The sequence below is a fragment of the Polyodon spathula genome, chromosome 16 (assembly GCF_017654505.1).
Source record: "Polyodon spathula isolate WHYD16114869_AA chromosome 16, ASM1765450v1, whole genome shotgun sequence".
Taxonomy (NCBI): domain Eukaryota; kingdom Metazoa; phylum Chordata; class Actinopteri; order Acipenseriformes; family Polyodontidae; genus Polyodon; species Polyodon spathula.
The window spans coordinates 11,446,334-11,469,524 of record NC_054549.1 but is presented as its reverse complement, the minus strand read 5'-3'; the positions used below and the strand labels follow the sequence as shown (position 1 = coordinate 11,469,524).

At 42.3% G+C, this 23,191-nt stretch overlaps 2 protein-coding genes across 3 annotated transcripts; one reads left to right on the top strand and one right to left on the bottom strand.

Moving 5' to 3' along the window:
* Nucleotides 1-924: 924 nt before the first annotated feature.
* On the bottom strand, nt 925-14,029 carry LOC121328901 (chloride transport protein 6-like). Of its 2 annotated transcripts, XM_041274040.1 has the most exons (23): nt 13,911-14,029; nt 12,797-12,853; nt 12,360-12,425; nt 12,039-12,104; nt 11,808-11,874; nt 11,469-11,575; nt 11,005-11,131; nt 10,677-10,744; nt 10,403-10,461; nt 9,537-9,669; nt 9,051-9,164; nt 8,418-8,584; nt 8,052-8,169; nt 7,379-7,508; nt 6,884-7,037; nt 6,384-6,543; nt 5,770-5,876; nt 5,376-5,562; nt 4,651-4,808; nt 3,996-4,152; nt 3,738-3,845; nt 3,415-3,540; nt 925-2,935 (listed from the first exon to the last, which is right to left on the bottom strand). In XM_041274040.1, the coding sequence occupies exons 1-23, from the start codon at nt 13,992-13,994 to the stop codon at nt 2,855-2,857; spliced, it is 2,601 nt and encodes an 866-aa protein (XP_041129974.1). In that variant the 5' UTR covers nt 13,995-14,029; the 3' UTR covers nt 925-2,854. The 2 variants fall into 2 exon arrangements, with proteins under 2 accessions (XP_041129974.1, XP_041129975.1); XM_041274041.1 differs by lacking the exons at nt 10,677-10,744; nt 11,005-11,131; nt 11,469-11,575; nt 11,808-11,874 and having other exon boundaries at nt 13,911-14,028.
* Nucleotides 14,030-14,322: 293 nt separating this feature from the next.
* On the top strand, nt 14,323-22,270 carry LOC121329149 (methylenetetrahydrofolate reductase-like). Its single transcript, XM_041274541.1, has 13 exons — nt 14,323-14,480; nt 16,423-16,688; nt 16,999-17,237; nt 17,643-17,753; nt 17,890-18,083; nt 18,299-18,549; nt 18,800-18,915; nt 19,151-19,169; nt 19,495-19,675; nt 20,459-20,641; nt 20,899-21,000; nt 21,388-21,507; nt 21,819-22,270. Exons 2-13 carry the CDS (start codon nt 16,438-16,440, stop codon nt 22,032-22,034), a joined length of 1,983 nt encoding a protein of 660 aa, XP_041130475.1. The 5' UTR covers nt 14,323-14,480; nt 16,423-16,437; the 3' UTR covers nt 22,035-22,270.
* The last annotated feature ends 921 nt before the right edge of the window (nt 22,271-23,191 follow it).

Below are 23,191 nucleotides of genomic sequence, written 5' to 3'. Positions count from 1 at the left end.
TAAAAGCACGTAATCTTGACAGGGCTGGCGGTTAACCACGATCTCCAGCTCCACTGATTAGTGCACAGTGGGCAAGTGTTACAGAAAGCAATGAGCAAATCCTCATGTGTTTGTAATTAGTTCCACCACTCTTTGGTTAATAGGATCTGTTGGTAGAAGATGAAGTCTAGAGGAACACTGTATTACTGAATACATGACAATATTTACATATTTTTGGAAGTGCACAAAATCGTTTTTATTATTATTTTTTACATCATGGCTAACAGGTGGTACAAATCAGGAATAAAAAAAAAAAAAAAAAAAAAACCGTGTGAAAGAGGTCATTTTCCAAGCAGCTTATATAATCACACACACACACACACACACAAATCCAAAGTGTAAAAAAAAAAAAAAAATGCACAAATACATAAGATTAACATGGGTTTCATAATTCAGGAATAATATAATGAATTGAATACTGCATGCTGGCATCATCAGCTGAGAAGTTTAGGATGTGGAAGAAGGGAACAGTTTATTTTGAAATGCATTATCCCTCTTCAGTTCAACTTCATAGTTCCACGTGGAAATGACACAAAGCCGTGTCTATATCACTGGTGATAGACATGTACACAAGGTACCACTTTAAGGTATAACACCTACAGTTAAATTATGGTACTACAGGTACTGCCATACAGGGCTGGATTGGAAAGAATTTTTTTCTACTATCAAGAAAAAACTATATAGAACATTTCTCAACTTTTTCTTGTCTTATTCCTATGCAATAAGACTGTCCATATTGCAAATGCACGTAATGCAGACCATTGGGGAAAAATACACACTGAAATTCAGTTTATGATAAAGAAACTGATTTTTCTAGTGCGAGAAGATAATGTAGCATTGATACGGACATAAGAGACCAAGACAGAGAGAGAGACAGACAGATGATTACATCTGAGAATACAAGACAGCTGAATCATTTAATAAACGGTCAAGGATCTTGACAATTAGTGTTTCCAGTTAACCAAGGTCCCTGTGTAAAAAATGTAAAAACTAATTTATAGAAATGCACTAATAAACTGGCTTGTTTTGTGCACGGCTGGCACAATTGCATTATATAAAAAAAAACAAAAACAACAAAAACAAATAAGCTCTAGTGGTTTTTAGTAATTACCCTAATTCATTCAAGATTTGCAGCCCGGGATACACAGAGGCTTTTGACTGTTTCAAGAAAATTTCACACGGAAATTCAATTTCGATCCTTATTTTGTATCGAGATGTCTAACAAGGCCCTTCCTGCAAGGCGGTGAAGATTCCTTTAACAGGGATATGCAGTACAGGTCTTGTCAGGGTTTCCACGCACACTGACAAAACCAATAAATAATAGGATTACAACAGCTAATAACATTAACAGATTATGAAAGCAATTACATAAATTATATAACTGTGCAAATGCTCAGATTTTAACCTGGGACATGGGCTAAGAACACAAGTACTACAGATTGCACACCCAATATGCTTCAGGTACTGTACATCAAAGATGGGCATCTATTAAACGCTAACAGGTGATCAAGCTTGAGCCTTTCAATACAATTGCCTTTTAATCTGCAACTCGACTTGTATTAAAAGTATTCCCTTCTGTGGGGACTGTTGCTTTGATGACAAGATCTTGTGCTTACGAAATCCTGACATGGGGTGCAGTCAAGTGGGAGTACAGATTATTCTTCTAAATATAATTCCATCCCATTCCTACTCCTCGGGTCGACCTCCACTTTTCAAACGATCAACATACCGCTCCATTCTCAAGACAATTCTACTCCACTATGGAAAACAATTATTTCTCCTGCTTTGTCAAATTAAGCAGAGACTGCGTGGTTATTTCACGATTCGATAATTCCCAGGGTTAATTTAATTTAGGGTTAGACCAGTGACAGTTATATAACGTCACAAATTCCCTCGATATTTCATTAGAATTTTTTGAGATAGCAAAATATAGAGGTGCACTGAGAGTGGATTTAAAGTCAATCAACATCGGTCTCTACTTTGTCTTGTAAAAACAAAAATTGAAGTTTAAGTGCTGGATAAAAATAAAATAACACAAAACAGACACCCAGGACTGAAAGGGTGGAGTGCACAAAATGCATGAGCCACATGTCTTTGTGTCACTTCATCGTTATTTAATATGTTCTGTTCTCATGAAATATCTCGTGTAAACACACTCAGAACATTTCTTTAGATGCACTGTTGAACATGGATGCCAGGTCCCACAAAAGTAATTTATTTATTCCCCCCCCCCCCCAAGCAGGGGCTAGCTTATGTGTTGTAGCACAGTAATGTTGCAAGGAGAGGATTTTGAGAACGTTTCCCTCTCTGATGGTAGGTCTTGTGTTGTACAGTGGACAGTGATTATACATAATTTACCCTTGATTTTATGAATGGACAGAGAGATGAGTAGATCACCATTACAGTGGTGGATTGGGAACGATCTTAGTGTCACATCTCAGCCCCCCCATACTGATTCATTAAGTATCGGTTTTACAGTGCGTGGGGTACACACTGCACCCCACTTTTTAAGATATGGCTTAAGAGTTCAGCTTTTCTGACATGTATTTATTTATACCAGAAGTTAACTTGCAGGCCTTCTACAGACCTAGATTATTTATCCAACTAAAATTGTGTAGTTACAAATGTCTCTTAAAAGTGTAGGGTGTACTTCAGACTTTCAGTGCTGAAGTTCGGACTGGGGTTCCTCCTTGGTCGGAGCCATCGGACTTGTTCTGGAAATGGGGTTCGCTGGAAATTCTCCAAATTCTGCTTGGAGTAGCAAGGGCACTCCAGCTAAACAGGACGATTCAGAAACCCGGAGAGTCAAGATGATTCAGATTGTAATGCAGTGCTGCCTCAGTTTTGCTAGTAGAAACTCGTGGGTTAAATTATGCCTTGTGATTATTCCAACAATCTGGGAAAAAAACAAAAAACAAAAACAAACAAAAAAAAAAACACATGGTGGGTGGGGGGGGGGGGGGGGGGGGGGGGTGGGGGGGGAATTATAACACTATCCAAACTGTTACACGAGGGAATTGCCCAATGCCAAAAAAAAAAACAAAAAACAAAAACAAACAAAAAAAAAAACACATGGTCATTCTGTTCAGCATATACTTGCAATTGCACAATACACTAGCTGTACAATGTTTCACGTTTAGCTGGATGTCTCACTGGGCTCACCTATTTAAACCTAAGCATTATGTCTTCATCAGATTTAATGTGCCCCTTTTTTGGAGAGGAAGTGCCCCTACAGGAAAGATACTTACTGTATTATTTTTAAATGACAATATTAATAATTAAAAGAAATATACACTGTGCACCTTCAGCTTTTCACAGGTGTGGGTAACACACATGCAGCTTGCAACATATCGAATCAATGCAATATCCCCTCACCTCTCCGACAGCATTGACTACAGGCAAGTGCCTCAGCCCCATGGTCCGGAAAAGGTTGAACACCTGAGAGACGCGGGTGTTTGGGGAGACAGTGTAGGGGCAAGGGTTCATGTACGGCGCCACATCCTGGAACGAAAACACAATACAAATATCTGAACGCTGACCAACTGATCTAAACAATGGCGGATCTGTATAGATCTAGTGATAATGCATGCGAGCCCTGTGGGTATATTTTTGTTCATCCTGTTGTATGTGCACACTGCCAGCACGTTCCGAGGGTGTGATGTTATCTGTGAACTCTTAGGAGGAGATTCAGGTCTCACCACTATCATGCGTGGGTTAAGCAACGCGAGGTCCAGGTCATGGATATCTGGGTACCGAGGGTAGTCTTCCGTCATCTCAGTGTAGGAGAGTCGAGGCTGAGTCGCACTCTTATATATAAAAATGCATAAATAAACACACACATTAACAGAAATCAGCCCAAAAGGCTGCTTTTAAAAAAAAATAACTGAATACATTTTGTGCAATGCATGACTTAAAAAAAGAAGAAACACACACCGCAGTCTGGAGTGCAAACTCACCGACTGGTTTTCAGCATAACAGACTCCCCCGATCAGCAGGTTCACTAACTGGGATCGCAGGATCAGGCCGTGGAAGGTCAAAGGTCGGAATCGCTCCTCCATGGTCCACTCCTCGCTAGGGGACTGGTCAGGGTACAGGTTGGGATAGGGGACATGTCTGAAATACACGGGATACCATCAGAGAATACACATTACGCATGTATTCATCCTTTAACAAGGGACACACCCATTGAGACCAGGTCCTCTTTTACAAGGCTGTCCTGTATATAAACCAACAAGAATTGAATCGCTCAACGATCCCTGACACGAAGAGAAATTTGTATGACAAAATGCGAACTGCAACTACAAAATCGGGATATCAAGGTTCACCACGTTACATCCTAAACCGTTTGAGATTAAACAATAAACAGGTAGGGGGTCTCGTATTATAAAAGGGAGTTATTTATTTATTATTTTATTTGGCCGACACCTTTATCCAAAGCGACTTACAGGTGTTACAGGGCAGAACAGGGTTACAATGTAAGCTTGATATTTAAATGCAGTGTAGTTTACAGCAAGTGCACATATTACTATAAGAGCTAGGATGCTCTAGATGGATTGAAGGCGTGGGTGTAATTAGAAATCTTCCAGTTCGGGCTCTGGTCTTGCCTCTCACCTCCTCTCCAGCATCTGCTGCAGCATGTCCTCTGCCTCCTCTGCCTGCTCGGTGCCGACGAGCTCGTCACACACGTTGCGCAGCTCGCTCGAGGGGTACGACTTCATGGACTGGCTCCGCCTGCGCTGCTCCCCCGCCCGGGTCAGGATGCTTGACTTCTGCATTAGGAGGGGAAAAAAGATCCATCATTCTCCCGGTCCGCTCGCTCTCATGTTAAGATCAGTTTATGAAGCTGCTGTCTGCCTGTCTGGTTAGATAGTGCTCCCTATTATTATTATTATTATTATTATTATTATTATTATTATTATTATTATTATTATTATTATTAATGTCATTTAGCAGACGGTTTTATCCATAGAGACTAGGGTGTAAACTAGGCATCAACTTCTTCTGCAGAATCACTTACAACAGGACCTCAGTTTTACGTCTCATCCAAAGGACGGAGCCCAAGGAGGATAAGTGACTTGCTCAGGGACACACAGAGTCAGTGGCTAAGCCAGGATTTGAACCTCCTGGTAGAAAGTCATTTTCTTTAACCACTGGACCACCAGGCTTACCTATAGCTTTCTTACGTGTTAAATATCGAAAACTGTGAATGGGTGATTCTACAGTAAAAGGTACAATTAATTACATTTATGAAATATTGAGTTGTGACATATGAACAGAGGAACGTTTCCCTTTGTTAAAAGCACTGCCTCCCTCTAGTGGGTGGAGAAAGGAATGACCTTGAATCTTATGTTGTTGCTGATGAGAATGTTCCCTTTCATGAACTCCTTCTCGTTCCCCCGGTTCTCCGTCACCACCGGAAAGGCATGGTACACCGTGGTCCGCAGAATACTGACCAGAGACTGGATGCGGGTGTGAGGGTACACATAGGTCAGGTTTGGCTCCATGATGTCGCTAGCTGTTAGCCTTTTGGAGAAATTAATAATGGGGAAAAAAAACAAAAACATAAATGGGGGCAAAACCAACTTCAGAATAAAAACTCATCACAATCTAGTCATGGGATACAGTTCTTAAGAAATACAGATCTGTACCTCCCAGCTGACCTGCTCATGAAATAGCAGCAATATTCTGCAATGGGAATTTGAATTTGAATGATGCCTTCTCTGCACTTACTTATCCATCTCCACCTCAGTCTCCCATTCCAGTAACGGGACTCCGCTTAGCTTTATGTGGATATCGTATATTCCTTTGTTAAAGAAATCTCCAGTCCACTTTGCTACCTGCAAACACACCATTAAAAACACAGCCATGTGTATCCTGCGACTGCAAACGTGACCGTCTGCACCAAAAGCCTCTTTTCATCTCTGCAAAGGAGGCTTTGCCAGATTTAAAAAATCAAAACACTTCCAGTTTAAGAACCTTTTGAAGTCTGCTAAATCCATATTAATGTATAACGCATGTTAAAAGTAGTCCGGTAAATTGACAATCCACAATGAAATTCTGGACAGTCAACACTGTACTGTATTAGCATATTGAAAATAGCTTTTAGAATGATTAAAAATGAATATAGAAGAAGAAAAAAAGGGTCAGGGTTTGTGATAAAGCTGAATTTATAAATGCATTCTTTTTCGTAATGTGCGTGACTAGGAGAGTTCTACTCCATTTAGGACTGAGATCCTCAGATGCTATATTTAACACGTCTCTGTGCATGTTTGCAGTATAACAGGTCTTCCTTTATGCCACCACCTCATTTTGCACAAGCAGCATGAATGCTCCTATGCTCTTACCATGAGGGTTATCATGATGGGGAGTCCATAGGTGATTTCATTGGTTGACTCAATCAGGATGACAGTGAGGCTAATGGTCATCCTGACCACACCCCCAAGAAATGATGCGGCGCCAACCAATGCGAAGGTCCCGGAGTAAACGTGATCCATCCCTATGTAGCTGCAAAACCAATCAGAAAACATCAACCATCTTCAACCAATTAAAAAAAAAAAGAAAAAAAAAATGAAAATCTTTAGCTAGAACTTTCTACGTTCCCCATTCGGACAATCAAATCAGAACACATCTCAGGTTATGCTATTTTATAAAACTACCCGGTACGCTTATTTAAGGAGGTATTTTACTTTATGAAATAATACCCTAAATCTTGTCATAGCTCCCACTCTGATTTACATCGGAGTTCCGAATTATGCCCCCCTCCCCCTGCCCCTGGGGAGTTTAGTTTCTTCGCTCTTCTTTCTTAATCTCTGTTCATACCACTGCACAGAAGTAATGCACTCACGTTTTCAGGATGTTCGCTACTAGCCGACCATAGGCAGCTCCGCACAGCAGGGACGGCACAAAGAGGCCACTGGGTACAGATATGCCGTAGGTCCAACAAGCCAGCAGAAAATACAGCACGAAGAAAATAGACAAGGAAACTGGACTGAAGGTACCTGCAATCGCAAACAGAGAAGAGAGAACGCTCGATGAGATTTAAAAAAAAAAAAAAAAAGCAAACAAAACTAATACAACACGATCGACGTAGTTAAGTATTCAGATTTAAGAGTCAGTGCAAGCCAACTGCATCCCGAAATGATACGTAGGCTTCGGGGAATTAATCTATATTACAATCGCATGCACACAAAAAGATAAAATCTCAATTTCTGGTTGCACTGTCAAACAAAATAATATTTCGTATTTGGTTGCAAAGCAGCTGCTCCCCGGGTTATAATATCTGTCTGGCTACCAGGTGCACAGGCCCTCAATGTACAGGGGGGGCGGGCGCGGTCCTTACTGTCTTGGTGGAAGAGCTGGTGAATAGCCACCTCTTGTGGGTTAAAGAAAAGTGTGGCCATGTCATTGTAGGTTTTGTTGGGACAGAAGAACGTTTTGATGGTGGAGTTCACATCCTCAGAGTTGGAAACCTGGAAATAAGAGTACATTAATAGGAAAAATAAATAAGCTAGATACACAAGATAAAAAAAAATAAAGCATTTCTGGTTTTCTAAAGGCAATAGACACTACAGCCCTGGGATTCACATAATTGTGTACTACAACAATGCTTGGGTATAGTGTACTTAGCCCTGTTTAAAATGGAAAGATTAAAAAAAAACACTGACCCACTAGCTAGGTACAGAGGGGGCTCTCTCTTTAGCTACTACGTGTGTCATTAATAAACCTGGATTAATTAGTTATACAGGAAAGTTGCTGAAATGCACAGTACTGCTCTACACACAACACATGCCTGAGGAATTGTATGCATTCAGTTGCTGTAGTTCAGACAGGTTATCAGTGTCTTCATTGGTTAAGTATTAAACAAGCTTTCTTTGCATTTATTTCAAGAGGAACCACCGTGAAATGTTGTCTGTGCCAGTGTTGCATTGTATATGCAGATGACGAAGGCAAGCGATTTGTAAACTCTGATATAGCAACACACTAAACTGCATCACAAACTAAAACGGACGTACATGCGTGGCGTTGTCACTGTTGGTGGGGGGCGAGAGATCTCGGCATTCTCCCAAAGTCATGGACGCAACAAACAGCACTATGGTGGTTACCATGGTGACCAGCAGGCTCTCCAGAACCCTGAGAAAAAAGAAGAAAAAAAGAAGAAAAGTTCACAACTGGCTAACAGATTTAATGGCTACATAATTCAATAAATGAACATCCCATATTGTAGTCCCCTTTAGGAATACAACTTGAGGCTTCTGCAGACACTGGCAATGGTTCCAGTTCATTCACTCGTGTTAATCTGAAAAAGTTTTCTTCATATCAAAACGTTTGCAATGAAATTATAATATATATCTTGATCAGCAATCTTGACTCCAGAATACCTGACAAACTTTGCTTTGGGGTGAACGTTCCTCATGCGGTACTTGGCTAATCTCTTGTTCAAGCAGTTGAACAAAGCTCCCAGGAGACCGCCGAATATCCCCATCACAACGAAGAAGGCCAGGTCGACCGCGGTCCACAGGTGACACTTCTTATCCGAATCCGAGCACTGAGACACAAAGCAGAGGGGCCACAGTTAAAATCATCAGTACCATTAGCAAAAAAAATTATTATTAAACAGGAACGTTCAATAGTTAAATTAGAATTAGATGTTGGTGCACCAACATGGGATGAGACTCTCCCAAACTTATGTTCCTCCTTCAGAGCACTCAGAATTGGGTTACTATTATTTAATTGGCAGGTGCCTTATCCAAGGTCCTTACAGGCGTTACAGGGCAGTACCGGGTTACAATGCAAGACTAATATTTAAATGCTGTACAGTTTACAGTAAGTGTAAAAAAATATACTACTAAAACACAATATGAACTAGGATGCAACAAGTTAGATCTATAAAGACCTATCAGTATTGCAATAGTGCATTCGCTGAGGATCCAGTAACGTGGTGCTTAGGTCAGGCAAGTGCAGTGCATAGTAGGAGAGGTAGATCAAGAGATCTACAGTGCAGAAGTACCAACCTTAAACTCTCCGAAGTTCAACAGCCCTGGTAGTTGAAAAGAACCCCAGCTGTTATACAGAATCCCAGAGCGGAAGAAATTCAGAGTGAAAGTGGCAGACATGGAGCAGAAGAGCTGGGGAGAGAAGAACAGCGGCGCATGAAAGCAGGGTTAAAACAGCAGCATTATATTAAGAGATCTGATTCATTTTGGATACTGCTATACTAAAACTGCATGCTTCTGTCGTTATATCAACCGTAACTATAAAACACTTAACACTGGCACATGTAACAATACTAAAATACAGTTTCCATTATGATCAATGTTTAGACTAGAAATCTTTCTTGGCATCTCTGTGCATTCCTCTTACAGGTTTACAGCCCATTTTTGCACTGCATTTAATGCCGCCCACGGTCAAATGCTGCAATTGTCATTTCCCTGAATGGGATTTTAACTTGCACTTCACAACCCAAGTATCCGATATTGTACATTAACATCTTCACATACCACTTTCCATGTGAGCTCCTGGTTCCAGAAGGAGGACCCCTCCTCCAGGCTAAACAGCGTGCCCCCAATGGGAGCTCCGAAAGCAGCCGCGACCCCAGCCGCAGCCCCAGCGGAGACAAAATCCCTCTTATCCCTGGAAGGAAACAGAAGGGGGAAGAAAATTAAATCCTATCAGTCTATCCTACAGGATTGCGTCTCTGTGCAATAAACACCCTTTCCTGGCTCCTGCTCATGCTATGCCAAGCGAAGGCAAGGCAAGTGTGTCCTAAATGTGTTTTGCGTTAGCTCTAGGGATCTCTTTGCCATCGTAAAGAAAGAAAAAAAAGATTCTCCTTTCCACTGATCACACTATTAGTCTCAGAAAGCATTTACCCCAGTTTTACAGCAACCCATTAAGTGCCATTAAGGACAGGCTACTTTGTAATGTTTTGGAGAATTTTTAACTGGCATCAACCTGCTATTTGAATTCTCTAACTATATTGTTACTATAACTTAATTTCGTTAACCACAAAAGTTAAGTCTAAATGTAATGTATCAAATGACACACACAGCTGTGATTGTGGTACTTAATGGGTTAAGCATGCTCTTCTGCTGTTAATGATGGTGTTAAAATGATTGAAAACGTTAGTTCTCAGTTTGCAGTACAGGTTGTGCACATCCAAGAAGTCAGTGTGCATACCAGGTCTTTCCACATACCTGCTGCCACGACTGCTTTCGATCGCAGCTGTGCAGAAGATGAAAGAGATGCACAAACATGAACAAAGTCTACATGAATGGAGGAGTTTTAGGAACATGTGTCTTTAATATGACGTCCCCAGTTAACACACTTCAGTTTATACAGCCCGAACTGCAATCCACAGACTCACCTGTCAGTGCGGAAGTATGGAAAGTTGAAGCAGATCTTTTTAAAGGTGATGCTCTGAAACTAGATGAAAGAAAGGTGTCTTAATGATTGTATTCAAGCACAAGTTTTCATCCGGATTCTCTAAAGCTCTCTGGCTTGGTTTCTAGCACCAGCAATCACACAGCAAATAGTAACAAAGTCTCCTTGACCAAATTTGCCTTGCCACTGTTCCACTTGTTCTGCGTTTTGCTTTGAGACACACAGTTGCCCCAGATTACAATAAGGCAGCTCCATACCTGAGGCAGCCCAGCTCCTACTATAGCACCACTATGAATCATTGGACCTTCCTTTCCCACAAACAGACCTGTGAAAGGAGAGAATGATTCATTCGACAGCTTGATATCAACGTGTTACATGGATAGTAGCTTGATTTACACTGTGTCTCATGCTTTAAAAAAAAAAAAATCTCTTTATACTGGTATACCGGTAATTATCACATCACAAGACAGGAGTCTTGTTATATGAGGGATAACAGACAACCAAGTGAACATTTTTTATAGGATGAATTAAATAATAACTGCAACTTAGTTCAAATAAAGCACCAGTCGGACTGGCGCCTCCTACCTCCAGCTACAGTGAAGAGAACCCCCACAGCTTTGCACAGGAAGGTGCGCAGCCGGACTATTCCAGGAATCTTCACCCCGTTGAGGTAACATTTAATCTCAGGAATCCCTGACCCAGCAGCCACTGGCTGAAGAAATAGAAAAGTAAAAGGACTACATTTTGGGGCGGCGATCACCTTGCGCGGCATTCATTTGAAAATAAAATCTGCAGCAATACAGGCAAGGCTAGGACAACAGGGCATCCCAATTCCAATTCCTGTTTCCAATCCCATTCCAAGGACCCTTTGAAAGAATGGATTAAAAAAGGGAATGGGAAATTGATTTTAAAAAAGGATTTGGGGGGGAACTCCAACCCTGACTACTAGTTGGATAACAAATATCTATCTATCTATCTATCTATCTATAAACATTGCAATGCTGAAAACCCCACCAAAAAAAAAAAAAACCACAGTATTTGAATCTTACTTCAATCAGAACCAGAACACTGGCTATGAAGATGAAGGTCATATTGAAAGCTAGAAGTTCTAGTAGAGACAGGGCAAGACAGCCCTTTTCAGTACACGCCTCCACAGCTGTACGGCACCAATCAAGGAAAAAACAACACGCTTGTCTAATGGGCAACACGCTGCAAAGTGAACAAACAGTGGAGCGCACGGTTATGTTAGAGATCTGAGACTGCCAGACCAGGGCATTGCGCTTGGCTATGTAATCTCTATTGTGAACACAGAAAGCTATTTCTGTAACCGTCCTCCCTGAATAAAACAACGTAATGGTTACTTAAGTTTCTTGGCTTTGAAAGGATACATTTTTCAACCACGCTGAACTTCAAGTGAGAGAAGAGACGTACAAAGAAATCAACAAACAGCCCTACCTGAAATGCAAAAACAACTGCATCATTTCCATTTTAATTGACCTGATGTAAATTTGCAATTGCGATTTCCAGTACAATCTTAATCTGATTCTCCATTTCTAAAAACGATAAGTCATGCAACAAAACACAGCCAGAAGGAATTGCTCTCAATAAAAACAACTTACCAACCCAGTACAGGCTCCAATTGCAAAGACAACGACCCACTTCACCACTTCATACTTCCTGGCTTTCTAGATTCGAGAACAAAACAAAAACCGACATTGGATTCAAGTCATCAGCGCTCATTATCCATCGTGCCATTGAATGGCTTGGCTGTATGGGCTTCTGTTTTCTAGAATTAAACAGGGAATGATACCCATTAGGGTGGGTGATCTTAGCTCTGTGGGCACAACACTGGCTGAAGTGTAACATGTATGTTTAGATCTGTACAGTACGGACAGATCAAGCAAGCCACGAGATAATCTGGAAGCTTGACTCTTTAATACCTTGTTATCCATGCCATCCAGAACCTCCATGAATGGTTCATTGATGCACCTGTCATAGTCCAAACTCTGCAAAAAAACAAAACAAAAAAATTATATATATATATACACACACACACACACACACACACACACACACAAAAATGCATCTCTAAGTGCAATCCTTACAGACATGCAGGAACTCTGTGCATCAGCCAGGGGAAATGCTCAGGATGTGTGAATTCTTTCTTTGAACTGATATTGATTGGTTGACCGCATAAATTGTGATCACTGAAGTACTACTCCTTCAGAATGAACAACGTGTCCACAGCGAACCGTTCCACTCAAAGAAACGGCCATTGCAGCAATCAGAGTGTACTGTGTTACGGATCTGGCAGAAATCATAGATTCTGTGTGTGTGTGTGTGTGTGTGTGTGTGTGTCTTCAGATGTCATTCTCACCTCATAGTCCTTCCTTGGTAGAATCTCATCTTCTCCATGTGTCTCCCCGAGGATTGTCTGCCAGAAAGAAATCCAAGAGTACAAATGTAAAGCAGGCACTGCTTTAAACTGATCACAGAGAACACTAGGACACCTGAGCAACAGTGGAAGCTGGGAACAAGTTAATTAGAACAGAAGGTAATCTCTTTTTTTTGTTTTGCTTTACACACAGATTTACAGAATAACTTCATGGAGAAGCACTAAGAACACCTGATTTTTTTTTTTAAATAAGGCAGATACTGCACTAGAAAGTGTGGGGTCTTGATTGGTGGTAATAATAGCTTCTTATAACATATTATATTATGTTCTTAATATTGACATTTAACATGCTAAAATACAATAAAATAAAAACTGTACACATAACTATAAATATATATACTATATATATATATATATATATATATATATATATATATATATATATATATATATATATATATATATATATATATATAGATATATATAGATAGATAGATAGATACCAATAACAAGCAATTACAGCTTATTCCTTTAAATCAGTGTGCTTCCACAGTACAAGCTACTCCCTCCTAACCATCAGTGTCCCAGGTTATTCAAAGCCTTCCCACTGTAGACAAAGCATCGGCCATGTTGTGCACTGGGCAACTTGCTAATTTATGTGTTAATTGCCGAGTACTTTTGTTCAGCATTCAAATACAGTGCTCAGTCAATATTTCCTTGACGTATAGTTAGAAAAACATATGATATGGTCGAAACCGTTTAAACCCAAACATAACAAATTCATTCACCCAGAGTAGCTGCCTGGATTTCTGCTAAACTATTTTAATAAGAAAAAAAAAAAACAGAAAAACACAAAACACACACACACACACACACACACACACACACACACACACAGCACCATCCTAATGCGCTACACATGTTACAAAACAATACGAGCTTATTGTGTTTCACAGGACCGGGTTCAGGTGTGATTGTAGTTCAATAGGAGGGGTTAGCACATGAAACGAAATGAAACGCGTAGTATTATTGTGGGCGTAAATCTACCAGGAAACAAAATGCGTATGTGTCACAAATAGGGAAACAACACGCTCACCCACTGCAGGAGTTCCTCGGGGGTCCTGGTCTCCCCTTCCCCACAGCAGCACTGGCAACACAGGCACCTCCTGCAACACGCCATCTTCACTGCTTGATCACCCTGAGACTAACAGCACTGGCATCATGTGACCCGGGGGTACCACACTGTCAGCTGGGCTGGGTGGGAACAATGTGCAGGCGATGTGAAGCTGCAATGGGGGCCGCCATTAGTAATGGCATTCTACACCGTAATCCGAGGGGAGGGGGTGGAAGAGAGTGTGGTTTTAAATTCCCTGTCACCTGATACAAACAATGTACAGTTTTGTGCCCGCCCATTATAAAAGCAGACACCCAAGCCCGGTTTATGCAAGCATGAGTGTTTATTTATTTATTATATATCTCTCTCTCTTTTTTTTTTTTTTTTTTTTTTTTTACTGAAGGACGCCCAGCACCACGTGGTGCATTCTATTTACTCGAGATCCCTCCTCAGTGCGGGCTCTGTGGAGCTGCCTAATGAAATCAGAGCTTGAAGGGATAGAAGCAACTAAGGGGATACTGAAGCCGAGCAAGCAACGTGTTGTATAGCGCGGTATGTTTCATGCATTCGTGATCATAATCTTGGGGACGTCTGTTTTTACATTTTAAGAGAACAATAATACTAGCATGTAATATACACGTGTGCAAGAATCAGTGTGATTAAAAAAAAAAAAGAATGAACATGGATTTTAAACGTACATTGCAACAGATGGTATAGTAACAGTGTTATAAATTTGCATAGCACTGTGATGTATTTGGAGCTAGTTTGAAATCGTCAATTCGAACAATTCGAAGTAAAGTAACTTCTGTTCGTATCAGAGCTGCAATGCTCACGCAGCGTGCACGTATTGATATTGGCATGTGTGAGTTAACAATGCATTGTCGTGTTAGACAACAAAGGCATTTAATCTGGAAACCCTTTTAAAACATGCTTTTTTTCCTCCTTTGTTTTGTTTGTATAAAATGAATTGCATTGAACCTTTATGTATGTATCGGGGAATTTCCAAAACAAAAGCAGACGGGGATAAACAACGCTCATTTATTAAACAAGAGGTTTAATATATATATATATATATATATATATATATATATATATATATATATATATATATATATATATATGGCTGTTTATATGTATTGTTAGTAATACATATACGATTATATATAAAGATTACTGTAAACCTGTGTTTCCTGTGTGTGTGTGTGTGTGTGTGTGTGTGTATGTATATGTATGTATATATGAATGGATGACTAGGTGTCCCTTGTAAAACTGACGTCATTTTGCCTTTTTCGGTGCACTGGTATTTCTGCTCCAAGCATTCATTGACTTGCTCTGGCTCTCTTTTAATTAAACTTCTGACACGACAGTTACTGGGCTGATTAGACAGTGGAAAAGAAACGATCTTTCACAGCTGCACATTTCATGATTGACGTTCTGTCTCGGTGCAGCCGATCTTCAGACTTTATCTATTCGTTCGGAAAACTGTCGGCACTTTGAATTGTTTGGTATCTCCAGTGATAAAGGTGAAAGTTGCGAACCTGACCTTCCCTAATGAATGAACCAGCCTGACCTTGCCATGAAACGTACCAGTTATCTGGTACACCAAAATAAACCACAGGCGGCTGCTGCAACACGGGGTCCCACTACAGAGCAGAAAACAGGGTAGGGAAGGACAGACTGCAAACACAGTGCTCTGGATGGGAGTGAACAAAACTCTTCCACTAGCACGGAGGGTGCATTTAATGTGCATGCAGTGCAGTGTTAGACTGTCGAATGAGAAATTAATTAATTGATTGTTAAATAAAACATTACCATTTGCTTCAGTGCCCTTGATAAAGACTTAACATGTGTGCAGTACTGATAAGGGTGTCCTGTACTCCCCCCCCCCCCCCCCCTCCCCCCACATACTGTACCTTAATCAGCAGGTCCTGGAACTGTGTGTTCATACTAAGCTATCTGGTGTTTGATTGAAACCAAAGGTTGAAATGTAACATTATAAAAAGTCAGAAATAGCTGTTGGAATATTGTGACATCCACAAGGAGCCAGCAGAGACTCAGAGACTTGTGTTTTTCTTTCTTTCTTTCATGACACATTAGTAATTTGAGCTGTCTTTAGATGGGCAAGGTTCATCAGACTGACTCACAACACAGAGAGGCAGCTGATGAAATGAATCTGTAACATGCGTCAAATATTATGTCTAGCCCTGGAGTGTTAGGCCAGCGATTCCAGTCCTGGTCTTTGCTCAACCCTGTTCTAAATTGAACCAGTTAAACCTCCATCCAGACCCTGAAGTAGTTCATTATCTCATTTAAACCTGAAATGGAATGGCCCTCCAGGGCCGTGATTTTAAGCAGCGCAAAAGTTGTTTCCACTGTGTGAGAGATTTGGTCGAACTGTATTTACTCTCCACTAGGAACTGGACAGGCACTGATGACCGGAATGGCCTCGTTTTGTAGTTTTATTTTTCTCTTCTCTCTCCTGTGTGCTGTGCAGTAAAGGCTTTCTGCCATGGTGAACCAGGTCCACTCCACTGACAGCAACGGCCCCCTGTCCAAGCACGAGTCGAGCGGGACCAGCAGCAGCAGCGGGGGTGACAGCTCCAGGGAGAGCTCCCGCTGCTCCACGCCCCTCCTCGACAGTGACCGCACAGACCGGCTGCGCGAGAAGATGCGTCACCGCATGGAGTCCGGAGACCAGTGGTTCTCCCTTGAGTTCTTTCCCCCCCGCACAGCCGGTGGAGCAGTCAACTTGATCTCCAGGTGAGGGTCTGGCTGTTGTGGATTACACACATTCAACATCCAATCTTACAATTTTAGAAAAGATCAATAGCAGACCTGGAGGGTCATTCCTGCTCCTTGTTCCAACCCTGTTTTGAACCAATTAAACCTCCATTCCAGACCCTGAGGTAGTTAATTATCTAATTCAGTCTGTTAAACCTGGAGTGGAATAATAGGCCTCCAGGACCGGGATTGAACACCCCATGTCTAATGCATTCTATTAAAGTTTAGCTGTTTTTTTTTTTTTCCAGGCTCTGTTTTAATAATTTATTTTGCCCCCGTCCCTGGTTAGGTTTGACCGCATGGGCGCGGGCGGGCCTCTCTTCATTGACGTGACCTGGCACCCAGCAGGGGACCCAGGCTCGGACAAGGAGACCTCGTCCATGACGATCGCCAGCACAGCGGTCAACTACTGCGGCCTGGAGAGCGTGCTGCACATCACCTGCTGCAACCAGAGCAAGGAGAAGATCAGCCAGCACCTGAGCAAGGCCAAGAGGCTGGGCCTCAAGAACATCATGGCTCTCCGTGGAGGTGGGGCTGAACATCCAGAAGACTGGGGGACTCGCAATCGCTGAGCATTTATAGTGCAAAGCAATCCTTACTGTTGACTAGTGGTTACGAAGTGACTTTTATAAGCAGTACAGTGCTCCCCCTTTTATAAGGCTGTGGAACAGGTTATAAGACGGTACGTCATGGCTCCTATTTGCCCCATAATGCCATTACACTGACGCTAGTATTCTCGTTTTATAAAGCAGAACACAAACAGCATGGCTCCAGGCTACAGCGTTATAGAGGGGGAGCCCTGTATTATAAGCTAGCAGGAAACTTCTTTGTTGCAGGTAGGGGTTGATATCGGTACACCGAAGAAGGTGCTAGCCGAAACGTTTGACTTGTGCTTAGGGTGTTTAAATAGTCGACTTGTATTTTTTTCCCCAGACCCCATTGGAAATGAGTGGGAAGAGGAGGCAGGAGGCTTTAGCTATGCCAGAGACCTTGTCAAACACGTTCGCTGTGAATTTGATGATTACTTTGATATCTGCGTCGCTGGTAAGTTTTGGACAGCGGCTTGGTATGTTCTCAGAATCTCATGCCTACTTATGCATGGGAGCACTTTAATGTGCATTGCCTGTTTGTGTCCTACACAGTAGATATGTGTTCTAACCTTGCTCCTCTGGTTTCAAAGGCTACCCCACTGGTCACCCGGAAGCCAAGAGCTATGAGGAGGACCTGAGACACCTGAAGGAGAAGGTGGATGCGGGGGCCGACTTCATCGTTACTCAGCTGTTCTTCCGGGCCGAGACCTTCCTTAAGTTCTTGAAGGACTGTCGAGCCATCGGCATCACCTGCCCCATTGTGCCGGGAATCTTTCCCATACAGGTACTGAGCCAGTGCAGAGATTTCACTGAGGTTCCAACACTCCCAATCATCAACCCTACTGAGGTCAAATCTGTGAGAAACTTTTAACGCAAGCAGACAGACATTTTCTTGGCTAATTTTCAAGAATTTGAGATTTCATCTGTAGCTCGATCATAAACTAACGCACCTTATGAAGACTATGTATTTCTGTGTATCGCTGCTGTCTCTCGTGTCAGGGTTACCAGTCTCTGCGGCAGTTGGTGAAACTGTCCAAGCTGGAGGTGCCTGAGGAAATCAAGGAGGTGATGGATCCCATCAAAGACAATGACGCTGCTATCCGGAACTATGGCATTGACCAGGCTGTGGAGATGTGCAAGGTGCTGCTTCACAGCAGAGAGGTGCCAGGGCTCCACTTCTACACCCTCAACAGAGAGGTGGCCACTATGGAAGTGTTGAGACGGCTGGGGCTGTGGCTGGAGGACCCAAGGTCAGGACCTCTTCAGAAATCAACCCTTTGCCCATGTAGGGGTATCAGGGCAGAAAACTTTTGTGTGTGTCTCGCCTTTTTAGGTTGTAAAGGGGCGAGGTCATTCCAGGGCTGTTGCCACCACTTTCACATATTATTATTATTTTTTTTTTTACAGCTTGTAAATATTCGATTATTGGCACATGTACTATTACTAGGAAGCCGTGTGCTATGCAGCTCCTTGATTTCAATGTATATTTTGTGTCTTCAGGCGACCCCTACCTTGGGCAGTCAGTGCTCACCCGAAGCGTAAAGTGGAGGATGTGAGGCCGATCTTCTGGGCTTCCAGACCGAAGAGTTATATTTACAGAACCCAGGACTGGGATGGGCTACGGTTTTTTTTTTTTCTTTTAGCGCTTGTAAATTCCTAGTTAAATTGGCTACATGTACTATTACTAGAGCCGTAGTGCGATCAGCCCTTGATTCAATGTATATTTGGTCTTCAGGCGACCCTACCTTGGGCCAGTCAGGCTCACTCGTTCCGAAGCGTCAAGTGGAGGATGTGGGTTCCAGGGCGTCGTCTTCTGTAGCTTCCAGACACACGGCTGGAGTTAGAGTTATCAGTTTCCCAATGGAAGGTGGTGCGTACTGTACCTCAGCCAGGACTAGGGGATGGGGAGAGGGGACACACACATGTACTTCTACCTTGGTGTTTGATCTTAGGGAAGCCAAACATGGTTGGGCCTCCTCGGAACATCAGGCAGAAATCCGAAGTGGTTTTGTATTTGCCGATCTCAGAACTATGTAGAACGTTTGTTTATTTTGCAATATGTGAACTTGGTAAAATAAATGGTGCAGCTCAGTGCAGAAATGGTGTGTATTTTTGGTGTGTATGGTGTGTATGTTTTTTATTAACGAGCACTTTTTTTTTTTTTTTTTTTATTAACGAGTCGCTTCCTGTTTCAGGGGTAACTCGTCCTCTCCAGCTTTTGGCGAGCTGAACGATTACTACCTGTTTTACCTGAAGAGCAAGTGTGCCAAGGAAGCTCTGCTGAAGATGTGGGGAGAGGAGCTGATGAGCGAGGAGAGTGTCTATGAGGTGTTCACCTGCTACATTGCTGGGAAGCCAAACCACAACGGACACAAAGTGAGGAGGAGGCGGGGGGGGGTATCTGGGCGCAACTGCTATCTGTAAAAACTACTGCATCCCTAGCAACACTGTCCACTGCTGCAGTGTCTACTGTGTATCCCTAGCAACACTGTCCACTGCTGCAGTGTCTACTGTGCATCCCTAGCAACACTGTCCACTGCTGCAGTGTCTACTGTGCATCCCTAGCAACACTGTCCACTGCTGCAGTGTCTACTGTGCATCCCTAGCAACACTGTCCCGTGGAATGATGCAACACTGTCCACTGCTGCAGGTCTACTGTGCATCCCTAGCAACACTGTCCACTGCTGCAAGTCTACTGTGCATCCCTAGCAAACTGTCCACTGCTGCAGAGTCTACTGTGCATCCCTAGCAACACTGTCCAAGTGAATCCCTAGCAACACTGTCCACTGCTGCAGTGTCTACTGTGCATCCCTAGCAACACTGTCCACTGCTGCAGTGTCTACTGTGTATCCCTAGCACACTGTCCACTGCTGCAGTGTCTACTGTGCATCCCTAGCAACACTGTCCACTGCTGCAGTGTCTACTGTGCATCCCTAGCAACACTGTCCACTGCTGCAGTGTCTACTGTGTATCCCTAGCAACACTGTCCACTGCTGCAGTGTCTACTGTGCATCCCTAGCAACACTGTCCACTGCTGCAGTGTCTACTGTGCATCCCTAGCGACACTGTCCACTGCTGCAGTGTCTACTGTGCATCCCTAGCAACACTGTCCACTGCTGCAGTGTCTACTGTACATCCCTAACAACCCTGTCCGTTTAGGTGACGTGTTTGCCGTGGAATGATGACCCCCTGGCTTCTGAGACCAACCTGCTGAAAGAAGAGCTGGAGAAAGTGAACCGCCGGGGTGTCCTGACCATCAACTCCCAGCCCAACATCAATGGCAAGCCCTCCTCGGATCCCATCGTGGGTTGGGGTCCCAGCGGAGGATACGTCTTCCAGAAGGTGAGGCCAGCTTCAGGGAACAAATGGACTGTGCATTACACAGTGGTTTCTGCGCTTTTACTGCGTGATGCTGTCTGCAGATTCCTCTCGATTGCTGTGTGCAAAGCTGACATTGAGACTGGAAGGCCATTGCAGTGGAAACACATGCATGGTTTTAATGTCGGATTAGTCTGGGAATCTGCCTGGGAACAGACCCAAGACTTGTATTGAAAGTTAGGTCATTTTCACTCTTAATGATGGTTGCCTTCAATCCACAGGCATATATGGAGTTCTTTACCTCCAGTGAGAATGTCTCTGCACTTCTTAAAGTACTCAAGAAGTATGAACCTCGTGTTAACTATCATATTGTCAATGTTAAGGTAAGAATGGCAATCCTGTATCTTTTTTTTTTTTTTGGGAGCATTTTTAACTGGCATGTGCCTGTTGTATAGAACTATATTGTCGTGATAACTTGCTCTAATTTTGTTAACTGGAAAAGTTTTATGTAATGTATCAAATTAGGCTTGTGTCTTGATTTTTATTTTTTATAAAGAAATGTACTTGGCAATTTGGGTATATTCATAGAAAAAAATTCAGATTTCATTTATTTATTTTTTTTAAGGTCTGTTTATTCTCTTAGATTAAGCACTGCTTTTTAAAAGTGCATTTTTATTATCAAGAGCCCTATCTCTGTAACCAGCAATCTATTTACAGGAATGTTCCCATTTTTAAAAAAAAAAACATACATAATCCATTCTGAATTTCAGGGTGAGAATGTAACAAACGCTCATGACATGCAGCCAAATGCTGTGACCTGGGGGATCTTTCCAGGCAGGGAGATCATTCAGCCCACAGTCGTGGACCCAGTCAGCTTCATGTCTTGGAAGGTAAAGGAGTGTTCTGTAGTAAAGGCCCTTGTTTGACGCTGGTACAGCCCTGCTAAGAAGGCACGCACTCAATGCAAGATGGTAAAGATGATTACACACCTGCATGTGTTAACAGCAGTTATAACATTACAACGCATCAGTGAAAAAAGGTTGCAAAATGCTGTTGTGCTGATCAAGTATAATGAGAGTGCTGACGTTTTGACAAGTCTTTTTAATTTGTTTTTTGTTAACTTTGGTAATTGGCTCACCTGAAAACTAGGCTCCCAAGTTCAAGCCTCTCTCCGTCTGTCTTTTTCCGTTTTCCTATGCAGGATGAAGCCTTTGCTCTTTGGATCGAGCAGTGGGCCAAACTATACGAGGAGGAGTCCCCTTCACGCATGATCATCCAGTACATCCACGATAACTATTACCTGGTGAACCTCGTGGACAATGACTTCCCTCTGGAGAACTGCCTGTGGCAGGTGATTGAGGACATGTGCAAGCTGCTTGACTCTCCGGTCGAGCATCCTACTGAGCTCCACCCCTGAACTGGGCTCCAGGACTCCCACTGTATTCTTTTGAATGCGGCATACTCAGTCTGTAACTCCTACGCATTTTTTTAAATGCCTTTCTTGGATATAGAATGTATACCTTTTTAAAACACATGCTTTAAGAAAAACAATACTGAAAAGGGAATGCTTATGCAAGATAGACATTGTACTGTTTGTGCCCTTAGTACAAAAATCACTACGTTTTTTTTTTTATATGTCCCACCTGAATATAATCGCTACCCCTTTTTTAAAACTAGACTGCACAAGACCAAACTATCACTGTCCATAAAATTATCACCATAGATGGCAGTGTTTCTCAGTCCTTGACAAAGTGTACTTAAGACATTTAAGCACTGGTTCATTCCGTTCCAGTAGAGCGATGTACGTGTACTGACCTGCCTTTCTGACATGTCACTTGGAGTGAATCCCACAGCCGCGGGCTCTTTTATATTCAGCTTTCTTAATATTGTCTGTTTACGTATTTATTTTATATTTGAAATTGCCAGTGTTACGTGAAAGAAGGAATAATTGTATTATTGTGACTCCTCGCTGAACTGATCGTGCAGGTTTTATACAAAGAAAACATGAAATGCTGCTTTTATAGATGTTCTAACAGAGGAAAAATAAAAACACATACAGCTTTTACTTTGAAACTACGAGATCTACTTTTGACATTCCTACTGGAAATATTTTTTATAGTACATGGTTTCTAGTAGTATGTGTGTGTGTATATATATAATTTTTTTTTTTGGTGTGTAATATGTGTCTGAAACAATAAAACAAAGTGTGCCTTAATCTCCTATATCGAAGCACTGCATGACTCCTGAAGCGCACAGTACATTGACTTCAATAAATGAGAAGCAGTGGTTAGGACTCAAAGCGTCCAGTGCATCTGTTCAGCTTATGCTGCTGTAAAAATTCAGAGATTGTATTGGGGGCTGGGCAGAGTAACGTGTGTTGGATCACACCACAGTGAACTCACTGGCCTCTCTGAGTGTGTGTGTTTGGGGGTGGGAGGAGCTGGAACTGGAGCTGTAGTTCCTCCGTGCTACATGGCATGCTCTTGAATGTGTAAAAAGGTCAGGCTGTACTCTGCGGGACGTTCCCACTCTCACTTTGAGCGAGAGCAACTGTTCATATATCTGGCCTTGCTG